We start from the raw sequence: 13,512 nt of genomic DNA, 5'->3' as shown, positions 1-13,512 counted from the left end.
TGTCTCATTTAAAATGATATTTTCTATTCACACTGCATTATTTTGGAATATGTGGCATATAATTAACCCCAAAATAGTAAAATCTATATTCTATTTACAGTACATTTTTATTATTCAGAAAATATTTCCACTGTAGCTCCATCTCCATTGTATTAATTTTACCTTTGTAGCAGTTGTTATCTTTCTTGTTGTGTACAGTATATATGCCCTGACTTATACTTACCTGTGCTGGCATCCACATCACAACCATGTACCTGACCATGTACATTAGTCTGTCTACTAAATATGGCACATCTTTAACATTGGACTTGCCATTAATGACTAGTTGGTTTCCAACTGACAGAACAAGCTTTGTTTTGAAATTTATAAGGTTTGGTAAGGATTAAATAATCCTCAGCTAGAGTGTAATCTTGTCAGATGAAAACTTTGAAGACAGTAGGCAGGGTACAAATCATAATGGACTGGAGGCTGACTAGTTGAAAGTACTGTTCGGATCATGAATCACAGGGTGTAAAATAAATTATGTCAGAAAAAAATGCAAGAAATCCTTAATGAAATAGAATCTTTATTGTTAGTAAGTTGTCATCTGAGATTTAGACAGATTGTTTATTATCTTTTTTTAGGACGCTCACTGAAGTGGAAGCAGTACTGGAGTTTGCAAAGGTGGAAAGGAAAGAGATAAAAGCTGTTACTCAAATTATCCACTTTTCACCAGACCTTGACAATGACAGCGTGCGTCTTTTAGAGCTAGACTCTGATGTGCTGGATGCCCTCAGTCAGGGAGATAAGTAATAAACCATATGAATGTCCTTTCTTATTATCCTTTTTAACAAAAGCATAGCTGTCTGGTTGATTTTGATAATGGAAGTTCTGTGCTACATTTCTTCCCAAACTGAGAGTCCAGTATATAAAATTGTAAATGTACATCATTGTTTGAAAATTGAGAATCCATAACCAGAAACTGAAGGACCAGGAAACTGTTGATCATGCTACAAAGAGTTATGTAACAGTTTCAGGAATGGAAAAATTCTGGACATTTTCTGCTTGATTTTCACATATTTCATAAAAAAAGGTTTCATTTATACTTTCATCTTATACAATCCAAGGCAGGTGGCAAACATTTTTATGTGCGCAGCAAATGTTTTGTTTCTGTCTGCAACGATTTTGTACAGCTGGCAAGAGTCCACACTGGAGAGTGATAATATCACATTATAGCCTAAAGAACTCAATGGATTTTATAGTGAAGTGATTTCTCTTCCCTGCTACAATAGGGCAGAGTGGGGAAGTGGGTAAGTGACTGTACAGACATCAGCATTTAGAATGTTTAAAACATTTGCTTACATGAAACATGTTATTACTGTTTTGAGCCAAATAAAATAAGAACATGCATGTTACTATCCAAAATGGATGATAGATATCCAGACAGATGTTTCTTTGTCTACTTCTACAGGATGAAATATAAAATAAGTTTGATTGCTTTAACTAGCCTTATACACATTATAGCCTTTAAAACTCTTGAGTAATAATATCACATTATAGCCTTTAAAACTCTTGAGTAATAATATCACATTATAGCCTTTAAAACTCTTGAGTAATAATATCACATTATAGCCTTTAAAACTCTATGGAGAGTAATAATATCACATTATAGCCTTTAAAACTCTTGAGTAATAATATCACATTATAGCCTTTAAAACTCTTGAGTAATAATATCACATTATAGCCTTTAAAACTCTTGAGTAATAATATCACATTATAGCCTTTAAAACTCTATGGAGAGTAATAATATCACATTATAGCCTTTAAAACTCTTGAGTAATAATATCACATTATAGCCTTTAAAACTATGGAGAGTAATAATATCACATTATAGCCTTTAAAACTCTTGAGTAATATCACATTATAGCCTTTAAAACTCTTGAGTAATAATATCACATTATAGCCTTTAAAACTCTTGAGTAATAATATCACATTATAGCCTTTAAAACTATGGAGAGTAATAATATCACATTATAGCCTTTAAAACTCTTGAGTAATATCACATTATAGCCTTTAAAACTATGGAGAGTAATAATATCACATTATAGCCTTTAAAACTATGGAGAGTAATAATATCACATTATAGCCTTTAAAACTCTTGAGTAATATCACATTATAGCCTTTAAAACTCTTGAGTAATAATATCACATTATAGCCTTTAAAACTCTTGAGTAATAATATCACATTATAGCCTTTAAAACTCTTGAGTAATAATATCACATTATAGCCTTTAAAACTCTTAAGTAATAATATCACATTATAGCCTTTACAACTCTTGAGTAATAATATCACATTATAGCCTTTAAAACTCTTGAGTAATAATATCACATTATAGCCTTTAAAACTCTTGAGTAATAATATCACATTATAGCCTTTAAAACTCTTGAGTAATAATATCACATTATAGCCTTTAAAACTCTTGAGTAATAATATCACATTATAGCCTTTAAAACTCTTGAGTAATAATATCACATTATAGCCTTTAAAACTCTTGAGTAATAATATCACATTATAGCCTTTAAAACTCTTGAGTAATAATATCACATTATAGCCTTTAAAACTCTATGGAGAGTAATAATATCACATTATAGCCTTTAAAAGTCTTGAGTAATAATATCACATTATAGCCTTTAAAACTCTTGAGTAATAATATGACATTATAGTCTTTAAAACTCTATGGAGAGTAATAATATCACATTATAGCCTTTAAAACTCTATGGAGAGTAATAATATCACATTATAGCCTTTAAAACTCTATGGAGAGTAATAATATCACATTATAGCTTTTAAAACTCTTGAGTAATATCACATTATAGCCTTTAAAACTCTTGAGTAATAATATCACGTTATAGCCTTTAAAACTATGGAGAGTAATAATATCACATTATAGCCTTTAAAACTCTATGGAGAGTAATAATATCACATTATAGCTTTTAAAACTCTTGAGTAATATCACATTATAGCCTTTAAAACTCTTGAGTAATAATATCACGTTATAGCCTTTAAAACTATGGAGAGTAATAATATCACATTATAGCCTTTAAAACTCTATGGAGAGTAATAATATCACATTATAGCCTTTAAAACTCTTGAGTAATTATATCACATTATAGCCTGTAAAACTCTTGAGTAATAATACTCTATGGAGAGTAATAATATCACATTATAGCTTTTAAAACTCTTGAGTAATATCACATTATAGCCTTTAAAACTCTTGAGTAATAATATCACGTTATAGCCTTTAAAACTATGGAGAGTAATAATATCACATTATAGCCTTTAAAACTCTATGGAGAGTAATAATATCACATTATAGCCTTTAAAACTCTATGGAGAGTAATAATATCACATTATAGCCTTTAAAACTCTTGAGTAATAATATCACATTATAGCCTTTAAAACTCTTGAATAATAATATCACATTATAGTCTTTAAAACTCTATGGAGAGTAATAATATCACATTATAGCCTTTAAAACTCTATGGAGAGTAATAATATCACATTATAGCCTTTAAAACTCTATGGAGAGTAATAATATCACATTATAGCTTTTAAAACTCTTGAGTAATATCACATTATAGCCTTTAAAACTCTTGAGTTATAATATCACATTATAGCCTTTAAAACTATGGAGAGTAATAATATCACATTATAGCCTTTAAAACTCTATGGAGAGTAATAATATCACATTATAGCCTTTAAAACTCTTGAGTAATAATATCACATTATAGCCTTTAATACTCTATGGAGAGTAATAATATCACATTATAACCTTTAAAACTCTATGGAGAGTAATAATATCACATTACAGCCTTTGAAACTCTATGGAGTGTGGTAATATCACATTATAACCTTTAAAACTCTATGGAGAGTAATAATATAACATTATAGCCTTTAAAACTTTTCGAGAGTAGTAATATCACATCATAGCCTTTAAAACTATGGAGTGTAGTAATATCACATTATAACCTTTAAAACTCTATGGAGAGTAATAATATCACATTATAGCATTTGGAACTCTATGGAGAGTAATAATATCACATTATAGCATTTGGAACTCTATGTGTTATCTATTGATAAAAGATAAGTGTTTGATTGCCCATTAAATTATAATGATTAGAAAAACGGGGAAATATGTCAGTTTCCAAAGCCAGTTGTTGTTGTAGGATTTTAATGCCATTTTTCATCACAAGATAAGCTTTACATGGCGGCCAGTATAAATGATGGAGGAAGAACCCAGGAAAACTCCAGAAAGAACCACCAACCCACGAGAAGCTACTGGCAAGCTTTCTCACGTACCCATATTGGACAAGCCTGAGACTCAAACCCATGCAGACAGAGGTGAGATGGCAGTGGTCCATAATGGTGAGCACTTTAGACCACTTGGCCACTTGGTGCTCCTCCAAAGCCAGTTGAATAAGATAAATGGACAAATTGTAATTGTGCTGTATTTGCAATTAATTTACTTCAGTCAGCAAAATGATTAAATGTTTTTGTTTTAAATATATATTATTTAGTATGAATTATATATAGTACATTACACTCACTAATCTATTTTGTTCTTTGAAATTGCTCAAGACCAATAATGAGATGGAGTGATTTTGTGATATTAGATGTATTTGAGAACTGTGAAATAATAATGGCTCAAAGATGAACATTTTCAGTCTCAGAAACAATCTGCCAGTGATGATCATTCCAACACTCAGACTCCAAAGAAAGACAATGTTAGCAATAATTTTGAGCCGAGGAGGAATAAATCTCCTAAAGTTGTAAGAAAACTTAAGGAAGAGTTGAAAAGTGTATTTCTTTGGGTTAAAAATGTTGTGAAAGATGGAAATACTGTGACGATGCAACTTGTGTAAGGAGTTGGATACTGGGCAATCAAACCCATTTACCATTATGTGGAGTTCCAGTCTTTAAATATCCATGCAATTATACATAAGTAGACAGTGCTCAAAGAAAACCTTTTTCCAGACACAGGCCCTGACTAAAATTCCACAAGTCCTGACTCCAAATCCATGTTCCCTTACTTTTATTGCTTTAATTTGTCGCACAACGGTGCAGTTTCTGTACTTAAATATGAAAAGAAATCAACTAAATCATTAATTGCCTTGTATGCTTTATTCCAACCTAAAAACAGTTCAGATGTTTTTGTCCAGGTCCCGATGTTATCCATTGCTCATTGGATCAGCAGCGGATATTCTCTAGCATCTGAAGCTTGTTTTAATTGATAGTTTTCCTCTATAGTTTTGATGTTATTTGTTGGTGCCGCTTAATATGCTTGATCAGTATTGTATTAATTACTCGTGTTTCTGCTGAAATCATACTTTTAGCCAGTTTTTCTTTTTATCTCACCCTGCAAAATTACAGTCAATTTTTAATCAAAGACTCAAAAACCATCATGGATCAACTTTGATACATTCATTACTTACTACACTTCAGAAACATCCTGCATTAGCCTAAACTCTCCAGATCAAGACAGACAGTAAGATAATCAGAAACATCCTGCATTGGCCTAAACTCTCCAGATTAAGACAGACAGTAAGATAATCAGAAACATCCTGCATTGGCCTAAACTCTCCAGATTAAGACAGACAGTAAGATAATCAGAAACATCCAGCATTGGCCTAAACTCTCCAGATTAAAACAGACAGTAAGATAATCAGAAACATCCAGGATTGGCCTAAACTCTCCAGATTAAGACAGACAGTAAGATAATCAGAAACATCCTGCATTGACCTAAACTCTCCAGATTAAGACAGTAAGATAATCAGAAACATCATGCACTGGCCTAAACTCTACAGATTAAGACAGACAGTAAGAAAATCAGAAACATCCAGCATTGGCCTAAACTCTCCGAATTAAGACAGACCATAGGATAATCAGTTAACAATGTTAGCCATAATCTGATTACTCCATCATGCTTCATTACAGTTGCAGTGACAGCTGGAACAGTTCTGGTTGGTTTCTGCTGTGCGTGGAAAGAATGCATATATATAATGTTTCTTTCTTTTCTGTTTTTTTTTTCTTCAGTTTTTCAAAAACTGTTGATTTTAAGTTTAAAATGATACATGTATTACCTTTAAATCAGTATTTTTGTCCTACTGCTGGTTGAATCGCCAAGTGAGCACTGATTATAGGTAACCAGTCTGTTTCCCATTCATAGGTCACATGCTTCACTTTGTAAACAAAGTTTACAGCTTTTAATAGAAGCGTAGTAAGTTGATGATCTTCATAAGGGTAGGGGGACTAATTGAGAATAAATATTAATAACTTACTAGTCTATCAACAACTTGAAAATCAAATTACGCATCTCATCAGTGCAATGAATATTTTCTCAGGAAAGTTACTTTTTTCTTCAACAAGCCCACATGGGACTAAATATAAAATACAGAAGCGTCAGTCTGAAAATTAGAAAGACCCCAGACATTGGGGGATCAGACTTTTTTTTAGCACTATTAGAAAGTGAAGCACTTGTTTAAAAAAATCAGGGTTGGCCATGTGTGTCACACGGTCTTATTGTATGTTTCTTACAAAATACTGTACAAGTGTTTCTCTTTATTCAGCGTGATGCATGAATCTTAAAGATCAGTTTGCTCCATGAATAATGAACAATGCCAATTAACAGCTCTTGATTGTCACAAATTAATAACTACGGGGATTTCAGTTTTGTGACAGTCTTGGGATCAAAGGTAAAAAAGACTGTTCAGTTTTGAAATCTATCGAGAACCCTGTATTATACTTAGAATATAATAGATCATTTGCTTAGTATAGGTTGTTATTCAGTAGCACTTGTTTGTCAAGTCTCTCTGCACAAAAAGAGCAGAGAAATAAAAATAATTTTAGCTGTACATTTCATGCAGTTCATTTAATAATTTTAAACTCAGGTAGTTTTTATCAATGATCATTTTAATTATTCTGTCTGTAGTTGGTGGCACAGAACATTCTGAGAGAAATCAAAGGTTAGTATTAAGATGCACTCACCATCTATATGAAGCCAATATTTTCTTGGGGGCCCTGAGTGGCCGAGTGGTCTAAAGCGTTTGCCGTTACGGATCACTGCCATCTCACCTCTGTCTGCGCCGGTTCGAGTCTCAGATTCAGCCAATGTAGATATGTGAGAAAGCATGCCAGTAGCTTCTTGTGGGTCGGTGGTTCTTTCCTGGGTTTTCCCGGGTTCTTCCTCCACCATTAATACTGGCCGCCATATATGGCCTATCGTGTGCTGGAAAAATGGCGTTAAACCCCACAACAACCAACCAACCAATATTTTCTTGTTCGAGATTTGCTCTTTCTAAATGTTTGGATTGGGTAGTTGTTTGGAAGAATCCATTCAGATGATTTGTGTCAAGTATGTGCAAGTAGATCTGTCAAGTTTGAGACTCTTTAAAGTTGTATGATAAAAATGTTCACTGAACCATTGTTGGTCCAGTGTAATGGATAATTGATTCCCCAGAAAATTTTAAACTGCTGCAATGACAATTAGTAAATATAATGAAACATTCAATTTTTGCTTATTGAACAATGTATGCACACTTGTTATGCCTAGTTTTGGCAGAACCTGTGTATTTGTCCAAAGATATCCTAAAATACGCTGATAGGCAAGATGGTAACTAATGAAATGTGCTTTATATTGTACACAAAGTTTATAACTCTGCATATAAACATAGAGATCATCTTGTTAAGGACCTACGACTGTACCACCTGCAGGGAACTATTACTCTTCATAGGGATCCATATCTATGCTACAACAGGGAACTGAATATTAATCTTGTTAAGGACCTGCGACTGCACCACCAGAAGGGAAATAAATATTAATTTTGTTAGGGATCAATGTATGTACCACTAGCAGGGGACTGAATGTTAATCGTCTTAGGATCCAATAACTGTACCATCAGCAGCTGGATATTAATCTTGTTAGGGATTGATGACTCTACCACTAGTAGGGAGCTGAATGTAAATCTTGTTAAGGACTGATGACTACCACTGGTAGGAAGCTGAATATTAATCTTTTTAGGGACAGATGACTCTACCACTGGTAGGGAGCTGAATATTAATCTTGTTAGGGACAGATTACTCTACCACTGGTAGGGAGATGAATATTAATCTTGTTTGGGACAGATGACTCTACCACTGGTAGGGAGCTGAACATTAATCTTGTTAGACGACTGATGACTCTACCACTGGTAGGGAGTTGAATATTAATCTTGTTAGGGACAGATGACTCTACCACTGGTAGGTAGCTGAACATTAATCTTTTTAGGGACAGATGACTCTACCACTGGTAGGTAGCTGAACATTAATCTTGTTAGGGACAGATGACTCTACCACTGGTAGGGAGATGAATATTAATCTTGTTTGGGACAGATGACTCTACCACTGGTAGGGAGCTGAATATTAATCTTGTTAGGGACAGATGACTCTACCACTGATAGGGAGTTGAATATTAATCTTGTTAGGGACAGATGACTCTACCACTGGTAGGGAGATGAATATTAATCTTGTTTGGGACAGATGACTCTACCACTGGTAGGGAGCTGAACATTAATCTTGTTAGGCGACTGATGACTCTACCACTGGTAGGGAGTTGAATATTAATCTTGTTAGGGACAGATGACTCTACCACTGGTAGGTAGCTGAACATTAATCTTTTTAGGGACAGATGACTCTACCACTGGTAGGGAGATGAATATTAATCTTGTTAGGGACATATGACTCTACCACTGGTAGGGAGTTGAATATTATTCTTGTTAGGGACAGATGACTCTACCACTGGTAGGGAGCTGAACATTAATCTTGTTAGGCGACTGATGACTCTACCACTGGTAGGGAGCTGAATATTATTCTTGTTAGGGACAGATGACTCTACCACAGGTAGGGAGCTGAATATTAATCTTGTTTGGGACATATGACTCTACCACTGGTAGGGAGTTGAATATTAATCTTGTTAGGTGACTGATGACTCTGCCACTGGTAGGGAGCTGAATATTAATCTTGTTAGGAGACTGATGACTACCACTGGTAGGTAGCTGAATATTTATCTTGTTTGGGACTGATGACTCTACCACTGGTAGGGAGCTGATTATTAATCTAGTTAGGGACTGGTGACTCTACCATGGGTAGGGAGCTGAATATTAATCTAGTTAATGACTGATGACTCTACCACTGGTAGGGAACTGAATATATATCTTGTTAGGGATTGATGACTCTTCCACTGGTAAGGAGCTGAATATTAATCTTGTTAGGGATTGATGACTCTACCACTGGTAGGGAGCTGAATATTAATCTTGTTAGGGACTGATGACTCTTCCACTGGTATGGAGTTGAATATTAATCCTTTTAGGTACTGATGACTACCACTGGTAGGGAGCTGAATATTGATCTTGTTAGGCAGCTGATGACTGTACCACTGGTAGGGAGCTGCATATAAATCTTGTTAAGGACTGATGACTACCACTGGTAGGGAGCTGAACATTAATCTTGTTAGGTGACTGATGACTCTACCACTGGTAGGGAGCTGAATATTAATCTTGTTAGGGACAGATGACTCTACCACAGTTAGGGAGTTGAATATTAATCTTGTTAGGGACTGATGACTCTACCACTGGTATCGAGCTGAATATTAATCTTGTTAGGGACTGATGACTCTACCACTGGTAGGGAACTGAATATTAATCTTGTTAGAGACTGATGACTCTACCACTGGTAGGGAGCTGAATATGAATCTTGTTAGGGACATATGACTCTACCACTGGTAGGGAGTTGAATATTATTCTTGTTAGGGACAGATGACTCTACCACAGTTAGGGAGCTGAATATTAATCTTGTTAGGAGACTGATGACTCTACCACTGGTAGGGAGCTGAATATTCTTCTTGTTAGGGAAAGATGACTCTACCACTGGTAGAGAGCTGAATATTAATCATGTTAGGGACTGATGATTCTGTCACTGGTAGGGAGCTGAATATTCTTCTTAAAGACCTACAACTGCACAGTGAGCATGGAACTGAATATTAATCTTTTAAGGACCCATGACTGTACCACCACCATGCAACTGAATTTTAATCTTTTTAAGGACCCATGACTGACCACCATGAGGGAGCTGTAAGGACCTACTGTATGACTTCCATATGTGAAGCCTGTTCCAGCTTAGCATTTTTTCTCCCCACCTGACTGTTGGTACCTATTGTAGGGTCAGGTTCCAATTTCACCAACTCAAGTCTTGAAGGTCAAATATGGAAAACTGAATTTTAAAAATGCCATATTTGGATGCATTTTGTTGCACATAATGTGTAATTTTAAGGCTGTTTGTACAGGAAAATTTACTCTTCAGAATTCACAGAATTTGCTGTTAAAATGACTGAAGAGTGAAATTGTGCAAAAAAAATACAGACTTTGTTATCTCCTGTGATAAAGGCTCTGTTTGCTGTTAAGTGTAATGTTGTTTAATAATAAGCCAACCAGCAGCTAACGCAGATGTGTATTAAAGTAATAATTATTTTATGCAGTATATGGTTTTATGTATATTTAATTTAATTTAATTGTCTGATGTTTTAATTTTTTTATTTTATTCTGTTACATGCTATTGTAATGTAATATTGTTTTTTGGAAAAAAAAATTTTATACAATTAAGTTCAGTTCTGTTTGACCTGACTTATTTAAATTTTCATTGGTAAACACCTAATAATAGAAACACTATCTAGTTTCTGACCTTGATTCAGAACCAGTGACAATTTTAGTAAACAACTTATTTATCATTTTTTTAAATATATTTTCTCTCAGAGTAAAAATTATTAAGTTATCTCAAGGCCATACCTGGATTATGTGATATTTATCATGTAACAAACTTCCATTTCTAGAAGGTTGAACCCCATCCTGGCATCTGTTTTGCTTCTTAGTTAGACTTATTACTAATGTTTTGAGAAAGAATTGTTAGTCGTGCCTTAACACTTGAAAAGTCAAGTTGTTTTATGTTGTGACAAGTTTTGAGCTAATTATTTTATTTTACTTCAAATTATTGAATTTCAAGTGATTATTTTCCCTGGAAAAAATAGTGCTCTAAATTAATTCTTGTTCAAGGACATTTATCAAAATTTATACAGAATTCAATAATTGGAATAATATTTTCTGTGATTCAACAAGAGACTGTTGACACTGCAGCACTTCGCAGGTTACAACAGACGTCATTGTCTGCCATTTTGGATTTCATCAGGATTCAAACTCAGTTTCATTCTGGACTTTTTATTACTAGGACTTCTGTTTTTTAATTCTTGGATTATTTTTGGATTTGATTTGTAAAACCATAAGTTCTTTTTTCTCCTCATTTTTCACTTAATATTCTTGGGAAATAAATTATTTGTTAAATTTTACAAAGCTTGTTGTCTTCACTCTTTTCTGTTACTTTTTGTAAGAGCCTAGACTCGTAACAGTAGTCACAAATTGTGACCAAAAACAGGAAAAGGTAGTTATTTTTCTATTTTTTTAATATATCTCTAATGAAGAAAGATATAGAAAATAGATGAACTGCTGGTTATAAAGTCTCCAACCAGAAGCACAATAATGTGAACAGGATTTTGAGTTGGCAGCACTGCTCATTCTGATTTTTTCTAAAGCATAATAAAAGTGATCATATCATAAATCATTCTAAACATAGATAAAATGATTTAGGCATGTCATTTAGACAGTTATTGGGAGAAAAAAGAGACAGAGAAAAGAAGAAACGTTGTGAAAATATGTCCCATTTAGTAGGGTACATAACTGTGAACTACAAACAGATCTTCAGTCTTTGTTTTTTGCTAGGTCATGAATTACTGAATTTTCTTAGGGAAATAATCTTGATAAATTCACTGGAGTGAAATAATATCAGTATTTTCTCACTGCCAGTCAATAAACACTAATAACATTATGACCAAGAGATCTGAAATTTTAGATGCTTGTGTAACCTAGTTGGTAAGTAAGGCATTTCATGCTAAAGACAAAATCTAACAAGGTACAAATTCTTTTTTTTGTTAATGTGCTATTTTATTTTCATTTGGAAAGGAGGATTATGTTACTGTTTATATTTTCTGTGCAGCTATTCACAAAACAGAAACAAAGCAGAACATAAATGGTAAACTGCTGACGTTGTGCAGAATCCAGTAAGAAATCAGCTGCATGTACTTCAGTCTGTTATATGTATTGCTGGTCAGTATAAGCATAAAATAAAAAGATAAAACTCGCCACTTGTGAAAATACCAAGTTTTTCAATATTCACTTGTTTCAAACAAATATTTGCTTCATAAATTTATGATGGAGACAAAAAGAGAAGCAGATATCAAGTAAAATGTGGCAAAATATTATGTTAGGAGTTGTTACAAAAGTGAGTGGGATTCCCAATGTGCCATTTATTTTCAAGAGGTGTCGGTAATTTGTAATACTCTTCAAGAGATATTACTAGTAGTTACTAAAAAAATAGGGATGATATATTTATTTTCTCATTGATTGATACATTGTAACAGTTACATAACATGTTGAAATCTTCTGCATTTCATTTTGTTATTCTTTCTGATAATTATCATTTGTCTTGGGTTTGTTTTCCTGATCTATGCATGACCTTTTTGAATGTAGGTGCAACATTAGTAGATTCATTTCTTAAATTTCAGCTGTTCATTTCATAACATATTGAAAATTCACTACACTATAATCTCGATGTTAATTGTCCCTGTAATATGTCACTTCCATATGCATATCAGAGCCAGAAATCACCTGAACCAAGATTTGTGAAGGTCATACATTTAAATGCAGTTATTCATAAGCAGTGCAACTAAGATTTATACTAAATTTTTTCTGCAAATGAATATGAGGTTTCCAGGTATGGAAGATTCAAAAATATATTAAAGCAAAAGCCTCCATAATAGACATTATAAATGAAGTCCAAGCTGATGACATTGGATTAGATTAGGCCTGAATTTAAGCTTGTAGAATTATAGACGTAAGTTGGAGTCCAGACTTGAGATATTGATGGAACAGAGTTGAATTTGAGTCTGCTGAATTATGGACTTTCATATTGCTGAATTATGTACTTTCATATTGCTAAATTATGGACTTTAATATTGCTGAATTATGGACTTTCATATTGCTGAATTACATGTACAGACTTAAGTTTATGTCCTGACTTGAGACATCTGATAGGGTTAAACTTGAAATTGAGCTTGCTGAATTGTGGACTTATATTAAACACCAAAGCACTTTTCAGCTTTATGGGTTTTAAGATGGAGGGTATTACTTGATGTCTCTGGTGGAATACTGGACAGAGAAATTGATCATATTGACTCAGTTCAGGTGTTAGTGATCCATGTTTATATTGAAGTAATCCCAGGTTCAACACTCTGCTGTCACACCAGTTTTACCCTAATGTCAGTCATAAAACATGACCTGTATACATAACCTGTATAAGTATGGTCCAGTAGCAACATTGACCCTAATCAGCTCTTAC

General features: G+C 33.6%; 1 protein-coding gene across 1 annotated transcript in view; it reads left to right on the top strand.

The window, feature by feature from the left end:
* The window catches only part of LOC149807164 (sister chromatid cohesion protein DCC1-like), a 79,439-nt gene that overhangs the window by 11,534 nt on the left and 54,393 nt on the right, over positions 1-13,512 (top strand). Inside the window, exon 2 of the mRNA XM_089962947.1 lies at positions 624-788. Within this exon, the coding sequence (XP_089819073.1) occupies positions 624-788 (165 nt within the window). The remainder of the gene's footprint in view (positions 1-623; positions 789-13,512) is intronic.

Source organism: Sinohyriopsis cumingii, chromosome 1, assembly GCF_028554795.1.
Source record: "Sinohyriopsis cumingii isolate HCF-2022 chromosome 1, ASM2855479v2, whole genome shotgun sequence".
In the NCBI taxonomy this organism is placed as follows: domain Eukaryota; kingdom Metazoa; phylum Mollusca; class Bivalvia; order Unionida; family Unionidae; genus Sinohyriopsis; species Sinohyriopsis cumingii.
This window is presented reverse-complemented; position numbering and strand designations above follow the sequence as displayed.